The 22,290-nt window shown below is 40.0% G+C and overlaps 1 protein-coding gene across 1 annotated transcript in view; it reads left to right on the top strand.

Annotated features, from left to right (window-relative positions):
* The window catches only part of LOC128699353 (ras-related protein Rab-8A), a 51,005-nt gene that overhangs the window by 14,385 nt on the left and 14,330 nt on the right, over positions 1–22,290 (top strand). Inside the window, exon 3 of the mRNA XM_053792013.2 lies at positions 12,152–12,260. Coding sequence (XP_053647988.2) covers positions 12,152–12,260 — 109 coding nt within the window. The remainder of the gene's footprint in view (positions 1–12,151; positions 12,261–22,290) is intronic.

Genomic DNA, 22,290 nt, shown 5'->3' on the forward strand with positions numbered 1-22,290 from the left:
GATTTAAAAAGGATCATTGGCTTGGCATCTCTTGTCTTGAATGTTCTCATTATCCATCCTATCAGTTTCCTCGCAGATGTGATAGTGGCACTGTTGTGATCTTTGAAGGTGAGATCCTCAGACATTACCACTCCCAGGTCCTTCACATTACTTTTCCGCTCTATTTTGTAATTAGAGTTTGTAGTATACTCAGTCCTAGTTATTATTTCCTCCAATTTTCCATAACGGAGTAGTTGGAATTTGTCTTCATTGAACATAATATTGTTCTCTGTTGCCCATTGAAAAACTTGGTTTATATCTTCTTAGAGATTTGCCGTGTCTTCAGCGGATGACTCATGCAGATCCTAGTAACGTCTGCAAAGGATGATACGGTGTTATGGTTTACATCTCTGTATATCTGATATAAGGATGAGGAACAGGATAGGTGCGAGTACTGTGCCTTGTGGAACAGAGCTCTTCACAATGGCAGCTTCCGATTTTAACTCTGTTACCACTACTCTTTGTGTTCGATTGGTTAGAAAGTTGAAGATCCATCTGCCTACTTTGCCATTTATCCCTTTAGCACGCATTTTGTGTGCTGCTACATCATGATCGCACTTGTTAAAAGTTTTTCCAAACTCTGTGTATACATTTCCATTCTGTTTGTTTTCCAGTGCATCCAAGACCATATCATAGTGGTCCAGTAGTTACGAGAGGCAGGAGTGACCTGCTCTGAACCCATTTTGCCCTGGATTGTGCAATTGTTGGGAGTTCAAGTGGTTTGCAGTCCTGCTTCTTAGAACTTTCAAAGATTTTTATGATGTGGGACGTTAAAGCTATTGGTCTGTAGTTCTTAGCTATTGCTTTGCTGCCACCTTTATGGAGTTGGGCTATATCCGTTGTTTTTAGTGACTGTGAAATCTCACCTGTGTCTAAGCTCCGCAATAGCATACTTAGGGCCCGTGAGAGGGGTTTCTTGCAGTTCTTAATGAACACAGAGTTCCACGAGTCTGGGCCTGGGGCTGAGTGCATGGGCATGTTGTCAATGGCTCTCTCAAAGTCTAGTGGATTTAGGGTTATGTCAGAAATTTGGCATATTGACAGGGTTTTGAGGCTCATTCATGAAAAAATTATTTGGATTGTCAGACAAGACTGATCCTACACAGATTGTCTTCTGTGTAGGATCAGTCTTGTCTGAGCAGGGTACCTATACTGGATGTGGTTTTTGCATTTTTTGGCATATGAAAAGAATTCGAATTTCTTCCAATTTCACTAATCGCTTTTAGCTCCTCTTGTCTCTCCTGGATCATGTATGAGTCCTTTAACTTTAACTGGAAATAAGTCACTCTGTCTGACTTTTTTGGGTTATCCTAGGTTCTCTACACATATGCTGCTATGTATGATAATTCTATGTAACTTACTTACTTACTTAACTTAAGGTCATTATTTCCCACTTCCCTGGGTAACGCTCCCTCCCGTGTTTCAGATAATCTGGCATTCTTGAGGAGCTCCGTGATTCTTCGCCTTCTCCTGTAGAGAGAGCATCTCTAGTTTACTTCTCTTCTTTTTTCTTAGGGGAATATGCCTTGAACATACTTCAGCTACCAGAAAGTTGATCTTTTCAAGACACTGGTTAGGGTTCGTGTTATTTAAGATATCTTCCCAATATGTTTCGTGTAGGACATAGGTTACCTGGTCTCGGTTGATGTTCTTGTTGTTGAAGTTGAATTTGCTGAAGGTACCCGCATAGCTGTATGCATTTTGCTGCGCCAGTGTCTGCAGAAGTCTGCCACCCAGCCAGGTGGACAGGTGTAACGACACCTTGGCTGGAGTAGCCGGCTTTCACATGATTGGTGGCTTGAATGGACAGTACGGGGAACAGTGGGGCACCAGACCTACTACACGTTGAATTGCCAGTTCATTGGTCGAGAGGGCATACAAAATGGTTGTCTGACGAGCGTCGAGTAAAAATGTAACATACTCGATGCAAGCCACACCTTCCCTATATTTCTGATTTACAAAATCGTAATAACGCTCTATTTCCTTTAAATATCAAACCTGTATTTCATTACTCTGATACACTCATAGTAATCTGGTTTATATTTCTCGTACCACTGATGCTATGATTTAGGTGTCTGTTTTATTTCCTGCTTCTTTTGCGCCCCCTGATACATTGGTGAAACTGTCAGCTCCGGTTTTTGACTGACTTACAGAACACGGGTTAAATGTTTACTAACAATAACAATGCTGTGTTCTGTTACGTTAGAGCAAAACCATACTAGTTTAAAAAGATACGTGAGCAAACACTAAGACATATTAGAAAACGTTTAGGTCCTGGGACCTTGATAACTTCTAACACAGAGGTTAAAAATGTCAGTATATATAGGCATTTTTAAGTTTTGTGTATTAGAAGTGTTGAAGGTCCCAGGACCGAAACGTTTTCAAATAAATATGTCCTAGTGTTTCCTCACCTGTCTTTTTAACCCAGTTTGTCGGTATCTTTTACCAAGGTTTATACGATTTAACAAGACGTTGTCTTGTTAAATCGTCGAGAAACATTCCCATCATGAATATTGGTAATGGTTTAATTTCTGCTAATGCATGCCTTCCCCAGTGCATTGTCGGATGCTTTGATATTTAGATCGAGCAGAGATCAGGCCACTACTAACAGCTGGCTAGGAATCCCACATAGGTTTAGTGTTTTACATGAAAAGAAGAATGTGATTTGACCTGACCTGGGCCTCCTCGCCACCTCTTCTGACCTAACTTGACTGTCTCCTCATCTTATCCTCTGACTTAGTCTTCTTGTTTCTCTCCACATCTTCACTTGATCTGTTTTCTCTACTTTCCTTTCTCCATCGTAACTTGATGATGGTGCAGGATGAACCGAGACCTCGCCTAAAGTTTCCTCTGCAAATTGTAGATTGGGTGTTAATGGCTGCTGTCTTGAAATTGTGACTTGCTATTTTTCGTTCTTCTTCTCTTGTCCATCCCGCTATTCTTTATTTGATTTCTCTCTTCCTCTACACCTGTTCCTACACCTGTACCCTCCACAATCATTCCTTCGTTCCTCGTTCTTAGATTTCCCCATCTTTCTTACTCGTCTTTCACCTTCTTTTCTTCCTCTTCCTCCTGCTTCTGCTCCTCCTGCTCCTCTTCTGCTTCCTCCATTTCTTCTTCCTCCACTTCCTCCTCATCCTGGTAATGTAATGGAGGGAAATAGCCCCCAGGCACACATATTGTTGACAACACAGTCTCACATTACGTACAATCCGCGTGATTCATTCAACACAGGAAGTGATCCAGGTGCGATTCTTCGTTTGCTAGTAGCGACCTAGCCTTTGACCGGTCAGGCTGTTGTTGATTGCCCTCTGCATGTCATCGGATAGTTGCTGAAGTGGAAGTCTAGCACTTTATTTAAAAAATACAACGTTTTTATTCTTTTCACATGGAAACGATAAGCCCGTGTGGGCCTTACAGCAAATTGGGAATGGAAGGTAATGAAGCTTGATCCAAGGAAGGGGAGTATATCCCCCACTTGAAGGAGATAACCTTCAATAAAAAGACTCGGTGGCTTATTCATCGCCAGTAAAGTCTTGGTGACCTCTTCAGTCTGTGTTAACTTAGAGGTGTCAAGTTACTGGTGACCTCTTCAGTCTGTGTTAACTTAGAGGTGTCAAGTTACTGGTGACCTCTTTAGTCTGTGTTAACTTAGAGGTGTCAAGTTACTGGTGACCTCTTCAGTCTGTGTTAACTTAGAGGTGTCAAGGTATTGGTGACCTCTTTAGTCTGTGTTAACTTAGAGGTGTCAAGTTACTGGTGACCTCTTTAGTCTGTGTTAACTTAGAGGTGTTAAGTTACTGGTGACCTCTTTAGTCTGTGTTAACTTAGGGGTGTCAAGTTACTGGTGACCTCTTCAGCCTGTGTTAACTTAGACGTGTCAAGTTACTGGTGACCTCTTCAGTCTGTGTTAACTTAGGGGTGTCAAGTTACTGGTGACCTCTTCAGTCTGTGTTAACTTAGGGGTGTCAAGTTACTGGTGACCTCTTCAGTCTGTGTTAACTTAGGGGTGTCAAGTTACTGGTGACCTCTTCAGTCTGTGTCTGTGTTAACTTAGAGGTGTCAAGTTTAATGAGACCTCCAACTCGGTTAACTTAAAGGGGTGTCAGTCTGTGTTAACTTAGAGGTGTCAAGTTACTGGTGACCTCTTCAGTCTGTGTTAACTTAGGGGTGTCAAGTTACTGGTGACCTCTTCAGTCTGTGTTAACTTAGAGGTGTCAAGTTACTGGTGACCTCTTCAGTCTGTGTTAACTTAGGGGTGTCAAGTTACTGGTGACCTCTTCAGTCTGTGTTAACTTAGAGGTGTCAAGTTTAATGAGACCTCCAACTCGGAAAACCATATAACGTGAAGGTTTTGATGAGTTTAACCTATCTCTCTCTCCCTCTCTCTCTCTGTATATCTCCTTCTGGTCCTCCTGTTACTCTTCTTCCTCTTCTTTTCATCATCATCGTCGTCTTTCTCCTCCTCCTCCTTTTTCACATCATCTGAAGGCGGCATTTATCAGCGTCGATGATGCTACTTAATGATAATGCTCCAATTTATTTCCCTACGGCACCTGAAGGGGGGTGCGAGGGAGATAAAGGGGAGAGAGAGGAGCGAAAGAGCAGAGGGAGAAGAGGGGGATGGAAGGGGGTGAAAGAGGGAAAGTAAAGGGAAAACTGGAAAGATAATTTCCTAGCCCCGTAGCATTCCCCAGAGTTGTCAGATCTGAGCTTAACTCTACGGGACTTTTGTGCCCAGTTTCAATTATTATTATTATCGATATTATTATTATTATTAGTATTATTATTTTTAATATGATTATTATGTTATTTTTATTACTGATTTGAATTCTGTTCTGACATAAATTAAAAAATCAATCCTTCACATTGACACGGTACTCAGAATGAACCAGCAGCAGTTCTGAATGACCCATGCGGGTCTAGAGGTTTCTCCGATAATGATAAGAAATAAACGAGTTTTAGATAGAGTAATTATAATATAAATGCCAGAGAGGTTATCAGTACAAGTCAGTCTTGACCTGTGTCTTGATCCTGACCTGTGTCTTGATCCTGACCTGTGTCTTGATCTTGACCTGTGTCTTTGTATTTCATTGTGAGCACTGCTTTTAAATACTTTTATTTTCTTGACAGAGAGAGAGAGAGAGAGAGAGAGAGAGAGAGAGAGAGAGAGAGAGAGAGATAGAGGTAGACTACTTCCTGCCTGCTAGGTTATTGAGTAGTGCCTCTGGTCTCTCTGCCCTGTTTCCTGGCTCAGCCCATGAAATGTGAGCCATCAGTCCCTCAAGCAGATGGATGGATTGACAGGTGGACTGATGGATGGACGAGTGGATGGATGGATGGAGAGGTGGGTAGGAAAGTAAACTAATAGATGGGTGGGTGAGTGGAGTGATATGCGTATTGCTGTGTACGTTGATTTACTAATGAGGTGATGGGTTAACAGGTGGATAACTAGAAAGTCTGGATGCTGGCATGGATCGGGGGATGAACAGATGGATAAATGTGAGAGATAATCGATAATTGAGTACGTGAGAAATGGCAGATGAAGTTTAATGTGGATAAGTGTAAGGTACTTGCCCTTGGTAATGAAAATAACCCTCGAAGCTATAATCTAGGTGAAGTAGAGCTTGGTCATACAGAATGTGAAAAAGACTTGGGAGTCATGGTAAGCAGAAATCTAAAGCCAAGACAGCAGTGCCTCAGTGTGCGCAACAAGGCCAACAGATTACTTGGATTTATCTCAAGAAGTATAAGTAACAGAAGTCCAAAAGTTATTTTACAGCTCTATACATCACTAGTGAGGCCTCATTTAGATTATGCTGCTCAGTTTTGGTCCCCTTACTACAGGATGGACATAGACTCATTAGAGAACATACAGAGAAGAATGACTAAAATGATTTACTGTGTAAGGAACCTCCCGTATGAAGATAGACTTAAAGCCTTAAATCTCCACTCTCTGGAGAGGCGTAGAATGAGGGGAGATATCATTGAAGTGTATAAGTGGATGACGGGCATAAACAAGGGAGACATTAATAAAGTACTGAGGGTGTCGAACCAGGTAAGAACCAGGAATAATGGATTTAAGTTGGATAAATTTAGATTTAGAAAGGACATAGGTAAGTACTGGTTTTCTAACAGAGTTGTAGATGCGTGGAACAGTCTTCCCAGTGGGGTGATAGAGGTTAGGACCTTGGGTAGCTTTAAGAAGAGACTGGACAAATATATGAGTGGGAGGGGCTGGGTTTGATTGGTGTCAAGGGGTACGGGAGTTATTTCTTGAGTAGCTTTAGGTAGATGTCGTTTTGATAAGGACCTGCCTCGTATGGGCCAGTAGGCCTTCTGCAGTGTTCCTATATTCTTATGTGAGAGAGTGGATGAGGTATTTAATGAGCGGATAGTTGCGCCTGGAATTGACGTGTCTACTTTTGAAGCTGCGTATTGCTTCTGTTTGTTCTGTGTCGCTCTTTAGCCTGTTGCACCTCCGACGTTTATGTCCTCCTGCTCTGGTTCCAGTCATGTCGAGTAGTCTGTATTCGGTATGTACCTTTCTTTATCCTTGTGAGTATATTGTATATCGTGATAGTGTCTCTTCCCTCTCTTAGTTATTCTAGTGTCGTGAAATCTAGTGGCATAAATCTTTTTTCGGTATAATTTATTCCACTGAACATTTACCAGTCTTGTGACGCACCTTTGTTCAGGTACCTGTGTCTTTATTAAATTACGGGTTTAGTGCTACAATATTATTATTATTATTATTATTATTATTATTATTAGTAGTAGTAGTAGTAGTAGTAGTAGTAGTAGTAGTAGTAGTAGTAGTAGTAATTAATAATGAAAATTTGTTATAATTTAAATGTGGTTCCACACGGGCTCTGCAGATTAGAGAATTGGTTTAATTTACATATATAGTTCTGAATGTTGTGTGTTTATTTCTAAGAAAGCACAAGTATGTATAAAAACCACACTAGTTTTCTGTTTACATTACATCGTGTTGTTTCCAAATCACCAGATACAATCCTTTCCATCCCCGCTCTCTCTCTCTCCCCCCATTTCTCCCGACTACGAAATGGGTCTTCCCGAAAGATGATAATTCCCAGGTAAAAGAAACTCCAGTTCTGCTGGAGCAAAACCTTTGAAGCTGCCATAGCCGAAGAACCCTTGTTGGAACGCTTGACGGTATCCTCAGTACCCTGCTGAGGTTGTCTACCTCGAGCTGACACACTTCAACACTGTGCATGCAACCCATCCTGTAATGTGGAATACGACAGAGAAACATATCTAACTTTTGTTCCTGCCGTTAAGCTGTCATATAGAATAGCGTAGCAGCACGCTGCTGATGTATCCAGTTTTGCTAAAAAAATCTCCCATCCCAAGTGTACACGTGTACTTACTTAGTCCAGTGTACCTGGCTTTTTAATATTATTTTTTTTAATTAATGTCACTTGGTTGGTGCCACAGCCACCTGTTGAGTCCTCTCCGCCTTCGTGTTTTATTTTTTTAATCACCGAGGTGCCTGTTGGGACCTCGGTGAAACTTTTAATCGATGCTGGGTTTGTGTACTTGGTATGATGACATTTGTGTTGAGTGTTTTATCCTCGTCCACAGTTTTTATTATTTATCCTAACCTTAGTCTTTATTGTGTGTGTATTGCATATCTTTACTTTTTCATGGTGCGAGCTGTGAATGACTTACAAGGTCAAAGTGCTGTGAAAATGTGAAAAAACTACTACCATTATTACTGCTAGCTACTACCACTGTTATTGCTAGCTACTACTACTATTACTACTAGCTGGTACAACTATTACTGCCACCACTATTACTACTAGCTACCACTATTTCTACTAGCTACAACCACTATTACTACTAGATGCTATCATTATTACTACTAGCTGTTACCACTATTACTACTAGCTACTACTAATAGCTGCTACCACTATTACTACTAGCTGCTCGATCTTATGTTCTTCATTTATATTAGGCGCAAAATGTTTTGAGAGTTCATTTTTCATAACCCCCATCTACTGACGTATATATATATATATATATATATATATATATATATATATATATATATATATATATATATATATATATATATATATATATATATATATATATATATATATATAAACCTTCAGTCGTATAACGTTAAGCACTTGTGTTTTGGAAGTATAATAATAGTAGTAGTGTAATATTATTATTAATGATATAACTGGATAGTAAGTAGAATTATTGTTGGTGCAAGGGTCAGGTCAGGAGAATGTGACCTGGTGGAAGCTGACTGTGTCTCATTTAGCAGTAGCAATTCTGGGTTGAGATGAGTTGCCTGACCTCACTCGACCCGATAATGAAGAGTGTTCAACTGACGGTGTTCAGCTCCTGCTTGACTGACACACCGAGGCCAACCATCACACTGACAGCTACTCACCTGTGCACGGTGCTTCCAGGAGCTCCCATCGAGACTCCCAGCGTGAAATACGATGCAAAATAGTTTCCTCCTCTTTTAAAAAATATGTTACAGTCTAGGTATGTATTTTACGCTGCCTTGCACTCTGATCGACTTTCCCGTCATCAATTACGAGGCAAAAATATTTTTTTACACATAAAAAATATATATTTCAGTCCGTATGTTTACCACCCTTGTTTAGTAGGAAATTTTTGATGATTTACCAGGTTTATTATCTATCGACTACACGAGGGTCATTGAGGAGGTGAGTCTCGACCCCTGCAACCACAATTAGGTGAGTACTGGCTCACTAGTAGTCAAGAATTCTTCAGTGTATGACAAGGTTGAAAGCCGAGTCATTGTACATACACTGACAGATATACACATCTGCATACAACATATCTATTGTAAGTATAGTTGTATGAATGTGTTGTATAACTATACATTCGCACTTTAACTCTCTAAATGACATGTCAATTTTTTTAATTCACTATTTTCAGTAAAATAATGTCGTGTATATTTTGTATATTATGCTATATGAATGTATTCATAATCATTTTCCTATTTTCGTACGATTTTACGATAATTTTACAATATGAATTAAGCAACAAAACTGAAATTCAGTGATTATATATATATATATATATATATATATATATATATATATATATATATATATATATATATATATATATATATATATATATATATATATATATATATATGTCGTGCCGAATAGGCAGAACTTGCGATCTTGGCTTAAATAGCAACGTTCATCTTGCCATATAGGACAAGTGAAAATTTGTGTATGCAATAATTTCGCCAAAATCATTCTGAACCTAACGAAAAAAATATATTTCACTTTGTTTAGTATTAAATTATTGTAAACAAATCTAAAATATATTTAGTTGGGTTAGGCTAAAATAAATTGAGCTTGTTATAATTAGGTTAGGTAAGTTTTCTAAGTTCCTTTTGGTGCAAAATTATAAATTTTTACATCAACATTGACGAAAAAAATATATCTTTAAACGTATAAGGGAAAATTTTAGAAAGGACTTAATTTTAAATGAGTTCTTGCTAATTGACCAGTTTTACATATTCGGCACTACATATATATATATATATATATATATATATATATATATATATATATATATATATATATATATATATATATATATATATATATATATATATATATAATATGTATGTGCGTGTCGTGCCGAATAGGTAAAATTTGCTATTTTGGCTTAAATAGCAACGCTTTTCTTGCCGAATAAGGCAAACGAAAATTTGTGTATGCAATTTCGCAAAAATCATTTTGAATGTAATGAAAACATATATTTCATTGTTTTGGTTTATTATTAAATTATTGTAAACTTCTCTAAAATATATTTAGTTAGATTGGGCTAAATTAAATTGCGCTTGTTATAATAAGGTTAGATAAGTTTTCTAAGGTTCTTTTGGTACAAAATTATTAATTTTTACAGTAGCGTAAACGAAAAAAAAATATCTTTAAACGTTTAAGAGAATTTTAGGAAGGACTTAATTTTAAACGAGCTCTTGTTAATTGACCAGTTTTTCCTATATATAATTTATTGCGCGTGTGTTTTAAATTGGAGGATAAACTGTTTGGTCAGAAGTTATTAAGACCGTCCTGGATAATCGAAAGACGAGCATGTATTTAAGGTAGTCACTCAGTGTTATATTTAACGTAGCCACACACAGTGTTATATTTAACATAGCTGAATACTCTCTTATATTTAACATACACCACACACAGCCAGCTAGTAGCGTGTTACTGACAGTATATTTTTTGGTGTAGATAAATTGGATTGTTGGGGGAAAAAGTATATATTGTACCACCTCTAAATTTACAACCATGTTTACTTTGATATCTCTCTCTCTCTCTCTCTCTCTCTCTCTCTCTGCCAAACCTCACCAAACCTGGGGTTTACGTAGCCTTTCTGGCACCCTGTGTCTTCCTGTTGATTTATATTTCATGTGTAACTATATATATATATATATATATATATATATATATATATATATATATATATATATATATATATATATATATATATATATATATGAACCATTGGAAAGTGGGTTAGAATCCTTCCTCCGTAAGACATGCCAGCGTACCACAGACAAGTATCTTTTTTTCCTCAACTGTGGAAGTCTCCTTCAGGGAACTGTTGTCCCTCATCCCATATACAAATTCCTTTCCAGATGACGGGACTCTAGCATTTACTTACATAAGAAGAGACTAGCCTTGCCCTAATTCACGTTGGTCGGTAGATTACAGGTAACTCTGCCTGGGACAAGGGATGGCTAAGCTTGCGCCTGAAGGAATGACAAATTATGATGCTGATTAGAAATTACGAAGTTGCTACAGTTAAGTTTGTAGTAACTAAAAAGAATAAGGTGGTGAATCTTGGACAAAAAGTCACAATACCATGACTGGAAAAATACACAAATACCCACACATAGGAGAGAGAGGAGCTTACGACGACGTTTCGGTCCAACTTGGACCATTTACAAAGTCGGACCGAAATTTCATCGTAAGCTCCTCTCTTCTATGTGTGGGTTATTTGTGTAGACAGGCAAGAATGTTACAGCACGTCTCGAAATTTCTCGACGGCAGCAGTTCAAGACTATATTTGAGTAAGCATTATGATCTTGGATTGTTTATTTTCCCCTCCCTTCCCCTCCATCCGTTTCCATTGCATATTCGATTTCTGGACAAGATAGAGGACTCTACGAGGCGACTTATCTCTCACCTTGACCTGGCCTAGTGAGGCTTGGCATTTCAGTAATGCCGTCAGCACCTGTGGGATTGCGGTGGTCTTAATGTTATGTACAAGGGAAATGTTCTCAGGGTGCCCCTACCTGGCTTTATGTACATTCAGAAGACGGCTATTACATCACAAGACGGGCCGGTATCAGCAGTTTTAATCTCGTTGCACCTTGTTGAAGGACATGACTCCATCAGTGCTGCAGCGCTGTATGGCCCTTGTGGTTTAGCGCTTCTTTTTATTATAATAATCCATCAGTGCTCATTCAATCCACAGTTGGCTTGTATTCGGCACAATTCATAGTTTCTAGCAACACCAGCTTCACATTTTCTATTTATTTGCCATTAATAAAAAAGACAAATCAGTAGCAATATTCTGTTGAAGAAAATGAAAAAATCTTAGAATTATAAATCCCGGAGGGTTTTTAATCCTGGATAACCCAAGAAAGCAAAGAATTAGGATTTATTTTTCTTGGAATCCTTCCGGTCCTTTTACTAAGATGCAACGCGTAAGAGCCGACTCAAATCTAGGCGCTTTGTGAACAGGGGCTGATCAGCAGGTGTGAGGAGATTCACACGTAACGTGCCCATCCATTGGGGAGTCGAACCCGGGTACTTTCAGTGGTGATAGTGACAGCAGTGATGTGCCCATCAAGAAAATACAGCTGCAACTACGAACTCCAAACATCGGCTGCGAGAGAAATTGGAAACTATGGCTGGGTTGCCTGCCACGCGCAAATATCGGACTGACTATGGAGTTGATGTCGTCTGACTGAACATGAGAGGTCAGCGCGTGGTGACCTGACTCATTTATCTTCTCCAGACTACATGACCTGACTTCTCCCCTCTCACTCTACTTTATATTTCAGAACAAGGTGGTGACGGTGGATGGGTCAAAGGTTAAACTCCAGATCTGGGACACAGCAGGTCAAGAACGTTTCCGAAGCGTCACCCATGCTTACTACAGGGATGCTCATGGTAAGAGAAGATAACAGTGAAATAAAAGATTCTCTCTCATTCTCTCTTTCTCTCTCTCTCTCCCCTTTACTCTCAGTAGCGCACTTGTTAGACCTCACCTTGAATATGTTTACATAAAACAAGAATATATACTGTAGATTACCAGAGGATGACAACTTTGCACTTTCATGGAAAAAACCTCCAAGTGCTGAACACCACAAAACTCACAAACTCCAAATGAAAGGCTGGCGACGCTTTAATGCTTCGTGGCACTTCAAGGTGGGTGACTTGATCCAGTCAGGTCTCCTTCGTCTTAGCAGACCATGTTACCTCCCATTTCCAAGTACTGTATTACCCTTACGTGTTCAGCCCTTTCCAGTGATTATAGTAAACTGAAGATAACAATATTTGACGGGTATTTTACAATCGACCCACCATACGACTCCTTACTTATCCCCAGAAACGAAGCCAGGGTTGCGATTTGTCGCGTATGAGAGTCTGTTCAATAAGACGGCGTCTACGGAGGCTCCCTGACTTGAGAGAGAAAGGCACTGTGTCGAGAAGGCAAACACTTCTTCCGTGAGGAAGAGTGCATCCAGGTTATCCAGTATATTGGACAGGCCGAGAGGAGCAAGAAGTACAGTAATTGCCAGAAGTGTCAGTGGCAGCGAGACTATGAATTTTATTGCTGTGAAGTGTATTCCTTTGAAGATTTAATACCTAGAGGGTGGAGGTTGTGTTAAGATCATGCAAAATAGAAACAGAAGAGAGGTAGGGCGCAGGTATCTTCACGGACGAAGTTAACTTAAGAGAGAAGAAAGTCATTCTAGCATGAGTTCTTCAAACTAATGAAATTAGGCGGATAACCAAGACAAGAAAATGAACCTCAACGAAAACTTCAGGGCCAAGATGAGACTAACCGAAGGAAAAAAAAACATAAACATTAAGCATAACAGATTGAACCTATTAGGAAGAGGAATGGATATATGCATGTTACTTGTACATAATGGCTTACTCTGAGGTAAGCTCAATCCCGGAAGCATCAGAGTTACGTTTAAAAGTGAGCGAATAATGCAGCACCTAAAGCGGAGCTTTCTCGATCACAGCCAACGCGTGACTGCTGCACAATATGGAATGCAGTCACACGAAAGCCTTGACAGGAGATGAACAAGAGAGCCTCACTTAAGAAAGCTTGAGCAAAGAATAGATTGGAAGAAAAGGCATGTATTAATTAACTTAGTGTGGTTAGTTTGACAGCTTGAGATTGCACCTCATTCCCATCATGTGGGGATGTAATTGTCCTCAAATATCCAAGCTGTGAGCATTGGTCACCCCTTACGTATCCTGTGGAGGGTAGTCAAAAGATTACAGAGATACATAATGGGCCAAAGGTCTGAACTCTATCATTCTGTTAGTTAAGCGGGTAACAATACCAATTAACTTTAGAAATTTATTGATTTGGTAAAAAACAGTAATGAGTTGTTTATACAGTGAATTCAGTGGTGGAGGTGGGGGGACATCGACCTTTACACTGGTGGCCAAGAGGTGGGACAACCCCTATTCCTACTCTTCTCTCCTCTCTCCACTTCAACCTTCCTCTGCTCTGCATTTGGGGTGATTTCGGTGTGGAGGTTTGTAACCAAACCCTCCAGAAAATTTCCGGTAAAGATTAGTTTAAGTTTAATATGTTTATTATGCACCCCATACCCATCCTGTGGGCGGTAGTCAAAAGATTACAGAGGTACATAATGGGTCCAGGGACTGGGCCTCAAAGTTTTGATAGCTGAGCAAGTTACAGAGGTAATGAATTCACAATTTACAAAGGTAATGAACTCACAATTTACAAAGGTAATGAACTCCAGGTAGGTCTAGTCACAATCATGACAAGTTACAAAGGTATTTACAGATTACTTGTATCTTTCTCGCTTACGTTCTAAGGTGTATAGCTTAGAGGGCTTAATGCGCTTCCAGTAATTTAGGTGTTTGACTGAGGTTGTCCGAATTGTGAAGGTTCTCTGTGAGTTCACCGGTTCTGCAGTTTTTCTTGCCTTCATGAGGACTCTTAGTATACAACAGCTGTATAGTCCTTGTGGCTTAGCGCTTCTTTTTTTATTATAATAATAATTAGTATACAACAGTATTCCAGCGAGAGAAGACGAGTGACTTGAAGAGTGTCATCATTGCCTTGGGATCTCTTGTTTTTAAAGTTCTCAATATCACTACGAAAGCAAAAGACTTGGCAGACGATGCACCATCCCCCCAATGAAAAGCAGGGGTGTCACTAGCACGTTAAGAGACCATACAATAAGTGTCAGGGGCCCGAGACTGTTCAACTGCCTCCCAGCACACATAAGGGGGATTACCAACAGACCCCTGGCAGTCTTCAAGCTGGCACTGGACAAGCACCTAAAGTCAGTTCCTGATCAGCCGGGCTGTGGCTCGTACGTTGGTTTGCGTGCAGCCAGCAGCAACAGCCTGGTTGATCAGGCTCTGATCCACCAGGAGGCCTGGTCACAGACCGGGCCGCGGGGGCGTTGACCCCCGGAACTCTCTCCAGGTAAACTCCAGGTATCCAACGTATTACTCTCCTCGCGGTTGCGAGAAGATAAGATAAGATTTCGTTCGGATTTTTAACCCCGGAGGGTTAGCCACCCAGGATAACCCAAGAAAGTCAGTGCGTCATCGAGGACTGTCTAACTTATTTCCATTGGGGTCCTTAATCTTGTCCCCCAGGATGCGACCCACACCAGTCGACTAACACCCAGGTACCTATTTGCTGCTAGATGAACAGGACAACAGGTGTAAGGAAACGTGTCGAAATGTTTCCACCCGCCGGGAATCGAACCCGGGCCCTCCGTGTGTGAAGCGGGAGCTTTAGCCACCAGGCCACCGGGCTACATTGTAGTGGTCCTTGAAAGTGAAATAACCTGACATTATTACTCCCAAATCTCTCACATCTCAGGTAGTAACTGGAATTTGTCCTCGTTCCAGCTTACTGGAAGACTTGGTTTCCATCAGCTAGAAGGCTTGTTCTGTCTTCTATGGACTCCATTCTCATGCAAATTCTTGCATTAACTTTAAAGGATGATATAACGCTTTATGTCCTGTGTATGTCGAATATGAGAATGAGAGAGAGAAGTGGGGCGAATACCGTACCTTGAGAAACATTTTTTTTTTTTTTACTGAGTGGCAGTCGAAATGAAGATGTGACATGCCAGAAAACTTTGTCATCACCGCTGTCGTTATGATAACGGCACGTAAAATACTGAGTGGAATCGACACGGTGGACAGAGACAGGATGTTCCAGAGATGGAACACAGCAACAAACGGTCACAGTTGGAAGTTGAAGACTCAGATGAATCATAGGGAAGTTAGGGAATATTTCTTAGTCACAGAGTTGTCAGGAAGTGGAATAGTCTGGGAAGTGATGTATGGAGGCAGTTTCCATACATAGCTTTAAGAAGAGATATGATAAAGCTCATGGAGCAGGAAGAGTGACCTAGTAGCGGCCAGTGAAGAGGCGGGTTCAGGAGCTGTGAATCGACCCCTGCATCCACAACTAGGTGAGTACACCACCTTGCATCACTGTGTACGCCTCGTCGAGAGAGAGAGGTGTCTTGATGTTAAATGGCTCTTGATCCTGTGAACTAGAGTAGCCCTTCCTTTTATCAAACCTCTTTACCTTCCCTTACGGGTTTAGAGCTTCACAATAATAATAATAATAATAAATAAACTGACGTCAACGCTTCAGGAATTGCCATTTGTCTCGGGTTTAGCGCTTAGTTTTAATTATAATTTCTCTCTCTCTCTCTCTCTCTCTCTCTCTCTCTCTCTCTCTCTCTCTCTCTCTCTCTCCCACTCTTTCTCCCTCTCCCCCACTCTTTCTCCTACTCTCCCACTCTCTCTCCCACTCTTTCTCCCACTCTCTCTCCCGCTCTCTTATCTCTAATTTCCGTCGTCCACAATTTAATGGTGCGTCACCGTGGGAACATGTCTGACTGCTGACATCTACACGACAAATATTTATACATATTTCATGATATCTTGATAATGCTCCTAGAAACATCCATGAGAATACCCGAATTTAATTAACATGATTAAGGAAAAAAGATGTGGGTTTGCCAGCGAGCATTTTTAATGATGTTAGTACACAACTGAACTCAAAATTGAATTTACGTTGCGTCTCGCAAGACATCGTTACCCCCCCCTTGATGCTGGTGCAGGGCACTTGATTCTTGGGAATTGGAGCTACGCTTTCTCTTCCTTCAATCAAGGCTGTTTGAATCCCATTCTCCAGGCACCGTATGACCCTTAAGGGGTCATACCGTGACCTATAAGGGTCCGAGAAGGTCCGGAACTTGGAGAGGGTTCATACGCTGCTCCAAAAGCAGCAACATTATGAACAGCATCATTAGTAGCAGGAGAAGCAGCAGCAGCATCAACAGTAGCAGCAGCATCAGAAACAACAGCATCAACTTACCAACAGCAGCAGGCGTCGCCACCACTAAAATTGGTCATAAACAATTGACGTTTAAGCTAGTTTTATTGGCGTTTAGACAAATGGTCTTGATGCAGTGTAGACTTCTGGTCTTGATGCAGCGTAGACATCTGGTCTTAATGCCGTGTAAACGTCTGGTCTTAAAAATATAATAATAATAATATCTTTATTTCTACAAGTACATGCACAAGGTATACAGTCCTAGCTGACATCAATTCAATTCAATTCAAAGTTTATTCTCTATAAGGATTACAATGCTGAGTTTACAGAAATTTGGTTATTGTTTGGTTTACATGTAGTAAAATTGTGATTACAGAGTGTACCACTAGAACGCAATGGTGTTGAGGGTGGCAAGATTAGGGTGAGAGATGACATACTACTACATGTATATAGAAAGCAGCTTGTTATGCTCAAAACATTTCGGGCAAATTAGGTCAGTTTTGTTCCAGGATGCGACCCACACCAGTCGACTAACACCCAGGTACCCATTTTATACTGATGGGTGAACATGGACAACAGGTGTCTTATGGAAACACGTCCTAATGTTTTCCAGCCGTATCGGACATTCGAATTCCAGACCTCAAGTTTGTGAGCTTAATGCCGTGTAGACGTCTGGTCTTGATACAGTGCAGACGTCTGGTCTTGATGCATTGTAGACATCTAGTCTTGATACAGTGTAGACATCATCCATCTAATTGAATAAATCTTATTAGAGCCAGCTGGCCGAGTTCAATGTGTGGGTGGCATCCTGGGGGACAAGATTGATCTAAGTTTCCCGAAATACTCTGCATAACCAGAGGCCCGTGGCCTGGTGGGTAAAGCTTTCGCTTCACACGGCGAGGGTCTCGGTTCGATTCCCGGCGAGGGTAGAAAAATTGGGCGTATTTCTTTACACCGGTTGTCTATGTTCACCCATCAGTTAAATGGGAACCTAGGTGTTAGTTGACTGGTGTGGGTCGCATATTGGGACAAAACTGACCTAATTTGCCCGAAATGCTCAGCATAAGCGGCTTTCTATATAGTATGTCACTGATGTCAGCTATGGTCTGTATACGTTGTACATGTAGTACATAAAGATATTATTATTATTATTATTAGGTCTGTATAAGTTGTATCATATACGTGTAGAGATAAATTATTATTATTAATTATTATTATTATTTCACTTACGTGTAGCTTTTCCTAAATAAATTTACTAGGGCACAATAAGGCGTAATCTTGAGTGGCCATTAACCTGGAGCAACATCACCAACCATGGCGGAAATTTGTTTTGTGGTAATTCAAATTCAAATTCAAAGTTTATTCTCTATAAAGATTACAATGTTGAATTTACAGAATTTGCTTGTTGTGTGGTTTACATGTAGTTAAATAATGATTACAGAGTGTACCACTAGAACGCCTAGCATGGCTAGGCATTTCGGGCAGACTTAGTTTAATTCTTTATTTTAAAATATTACAAATTATGAGGTAAGTTGGTATTATGGCTAAGTGACTAAATACTAGTTTGTGAGTTTAGCAATGTGAATGCTTTTGTTTTGGCACAGTACATAGTTTCAGTATTGGAGTATCACAGGATTCATTATTTTAAGATTGAGATTAATATTTCTGTTTATGGTCAATGGGTGAGTGAGTGTAAGTGTGAACCACCAGGTGGTATTCGTGTAATTTGTTGAACCACCAGGTGAACCACCAGGTGGTATTCGTGTAGTTAGTTGATGGGGTTTATCAGGGAGATAACATAAGATAAGAGATAAGATTTCGTTCGGATTTTTAACCCCGGAGGGTTAGCCACCCAGGATAACCCAAGAAAGTCAGTGCGTCATCGAGGACTGTCTAACTTATTTCCATTGGGGTCCTTAATCTTGTCCCCCAGGATGCGACCCACACCAGTCGACTAACACCCAGGTACCTATTTGCTGCTAGGTGAACAGGACAACAGGTGTAAGGAAACGTGTCGAAATGTTTCCACCCGCCGGGAATCGAACCCGGGCCCTCCGTGTGTGAAGCGGGAGCTTTAGCCACCAGGCCAGATGTTTTCTAATGGTAGTTTTGAAGGTGATGAATGTGTCTGCAGTTCTAGAGATCTCAGGTAGGGTGTTCCAGATTTTAGGGCCTTTTACATACATTGAATTTTTGTAAAGGTTTAGTCGGACACGGGGAATGTTGTAGAGATGTTTGTGTCTGGTGTTATGCCTGTGGGTTCTGTCACAACTATCAAGAAAGCATTTTAGGTCAAGGTTGATATTGGAGTTTAAGGTCCTGTAGATGTAGATTGCTCAGTAGTAAGTGTGGATGTACTGAACAGGGAGTAAGTTTAGATCTATGAAGAGTGGGGGGGTGTGTTGCCAGGGATGGGATTTAGTGATTATTCTTACTGCAGCTTTTTGTTGGGCTATTATTGGCTTTAGGTGTGTTGCTGCAGTTGATCCCCAAGCACAAATAGCATAGGTGAGGTATGGATAAATGAGTGAGTGGTATAGTGTGAGAAGGGCATTTTGCGGCACGTAGTACCGTATCTTGGAGAGGATCCCAACTGTTTTGGATACTTTTTTGGTTATGTGTTGGATATGGGTGCTGAAATTCAGGTTGCTGTCAAGGTATAGGCCTAGGAATTTGCCCTCATTATGTCTGGTAATTAGAGTGTTGTCGATCTTAATGTTAATTTGTGCATCTCCTGCTCTGCTACCAAACATAATATAGTAGGTTTTGTCAGTGTTAAGCGTAAGTTTATTGGCTGTCATCCAAGTTGATATTTTGATCAGCTCCTCGTTAACAATGGTGTTGAGGGTGGCAAGATTAGGGTGAGAGATGACATAAGTCGTGTCGTCAGCAAAGAGAATGGGTTTCAGGTGTTGGGATACGTTTGGAAGATCATTGATGTATATGAGGAAGAGCAGGGGACCAAGGATACTTCCCTGCGGAACTCCAGTATCAAGTGGCCATGTTGTTGATGCTGTGTCTTTAATGGTAACATACTGATACCTATTAGTAAGGTAAGATTTGAAATAAGCAAGCGCATGGCCTCTTATACCGTAATGGTCAAGTTTGTGGAGTAGGATGTCGTGGTCTACTGTGTCAAAAGCTTTTCTTAGGTCAATAAAAATTCCTAGTGGATATTCCTTATTTTCCAATGCTGTGTAAAGCAGATCTAGCATTTTTATGATTGCATCATTAGTGCTTTTATTTTTCCTAAATCCAAATTGGCAGGGGTTGAGTATGTTTTGTGCTGTTATAAATGAATATAGTCTCCTGTGCACGAGTTTCTCAAAGATTTTGGATAGCAATGGTAAGTTTGATATTGGCCTATAGTTGTTTAAGTCTGTAGGGTCACCACCTTTATGTATTGGTGTAACCCTTGCCATCTTGAGTAGTTTCGGGAAGGTGCTAGTTTCTAGTGACTTGTTAAAAAGTAATGAAATAGCATGCGAAAGGATATGGGCCGCTCGCTTGTACAGTAATGGTGGGACATTAGACAGATTCCCTGAGTTGTTTTTAAGTGACTTTATAATCTCGGTGACTTCCGAGGGCTCAGTTGGTGCAAGACAGAAGGAATTTGGGAAATTCCCATCTAGGTAGTCCCCGGCATGGGCATTAGTATGTGGGATTTTATTGGCGAGATTAGATCCTATGGTTGAGAAGAAGTCGTTTATCTTGTTAGCTGTGTCAGTGGGATGTAGTGGTGTTTCATTAGGTTTAGTTAGGACAATATTCTTGGTTTTTTTCAGTTTGTGGGTCCCTAGAATCTGAGAGAGTGTTTTCCAGGTCTTTTTTATATCTCCTCTAGTGTCTGTGAATCTACTGGAGTAGTATAGTTGTTTGGCTTTCTTTATTACTTTGGTGAGAACTGATGAATAGTGTTTAAGAATATCTTTGTGTATTAAGCCCTGTCTATATTGCTTTTCATATTGGTGTTTCTTGTCAATGGATTTCAGAATGGTGCTGGTTAGCCATGGGCAACCAAGCCGTTTGTTTGTGATCTGTTTTGTTTTTATAGGACAATGTTTGTTGTATAGTCTAAGTAATTTGTTAAGAAAAATGTCTGTCCAGTCATCAATACCATTGGCCTTGGAGAATTCTGTAGGCCAGTCAACAATCTCTAGGTCAGTTGTGAACTTCCTTATTGAGGCCTCGTCATGGAGTCTATATGAGACTTTGTTGTATTCAAGTGGTGGTTTATTAATGTTTGTCAGGAGGAAGGTAGGGTAGTGGTCTGTAGTGCTATCTGTGATTATCCCTGATTTAAGGGGGGCTAGTATATTGGTCCATATGTGGTCTATTATGGTTGCACTTGTCTCAGTGAGCCTGGTTGGTTTTGTTATTGTTGGTATGAGAAGTGTGTTGTTCATATTGTTGATGAAATCAGTTACAGGCTGATCATCTAGTAAGCCAAGGTTGATGTTGAAGTCTCCAGCTAAGAGAAGGTGGTGCTTATTCATTTGTCTGTTTGTTATTAGTGACTTTAATTTCTCACTGAAATTTGGGATGTTTGTGTGAGGTATCCGGTAAATGGCACCGATTGTTATAGGTGTCTTAAGGTTTTTTACAGTAAAATTAGCAAAAATGTATTCCCCATATTCATCACTAAAGCAAGTGGTGCTAATACAAGATAATTGGTTAGAGTAATAGATTGCAATACCACCCCCAACTTGGTTTGGTCTGCAGTTGTGAATTGCTGTGTATCCTGGTAGAGGGTAGATATCTATTGTGTCCTGCTTAAGCCAGGTCTCAGTAAGAATAATGCAGGAGAAGGGTGTCTTTAGTGATTCAAGGAGTGCCAGGAGGTCATCATAGTGTTTGCTTAAGGACCTGATGTTGTAGTTAAGTACTGATAGGCTTTTAGCATTGTTTAGGATAGTGGTGGCTTGTGATGCTGTGTAATAAAGGCAGTTACTTTCCAATAGGTTTTGATTGGGTGTCAGATGATGGAGGTTTAGATCAGGGCCAACGTGATCAATCATCTTCTAGGTTTAAATTATGGTTATTTATATCCTGAGTTATGTGTTGAGTTCTAGTACTGATATCTGTAGTGGTTGGAAGCTTGGATAAGTATATAGCTAGAGTATTTTGGTCATATAGAGTATAGTCACTACTACACATAATGAAGTTGATGTTGTCTATGTGTTGTGCTGGAATGAACTAAAGTACAACTAGGTATAAACTAGTAATATAAAAATACAAATTTAAAATAGAACAAGACTCTCACTTGTAATTGCACTAAGGTCTAATATAATGACTTTTGTGGAGTCTATGTTTTGATCTAGAATGAGCTACAGTACAACTAGATTTAATCTAATAATATAAAAATACAAATTAAAAATAGCACCAGTCTCTCACTAGTAATTGCAATATGGTCTAATATAATGAATTTGGTATTGACTATAGTACAACTGAGTATAATCTAATAATATAAAAAAGGCACAAGACTCTCAATTGTAATTGCACTAAGGTTTTATATAAGTTATTTACAAGAATTAGAGTATAACTAGATTTAAATTGACAAGATAAAATATACAAGTTAAGGTAGCAAAAGAATAAAAAAAGTAGAAAAAAAAA

The sequence above is a fragment of the Cherax quadricarinatus genome, chromosome 61 (genome assembly GCF_038502225.1).
Source record: "Cherax quadricarinatus isolate ZL_2023a chromosome 61, ASM3850222v1, whole genome shotgun sequence".
Taxonomy (NCBI): Eukaryota; Metazoa; Arthropoda; class Malacostraca; order Decapoda; family Parastacidae; genus Cherax; species Cherax quadricarinatus.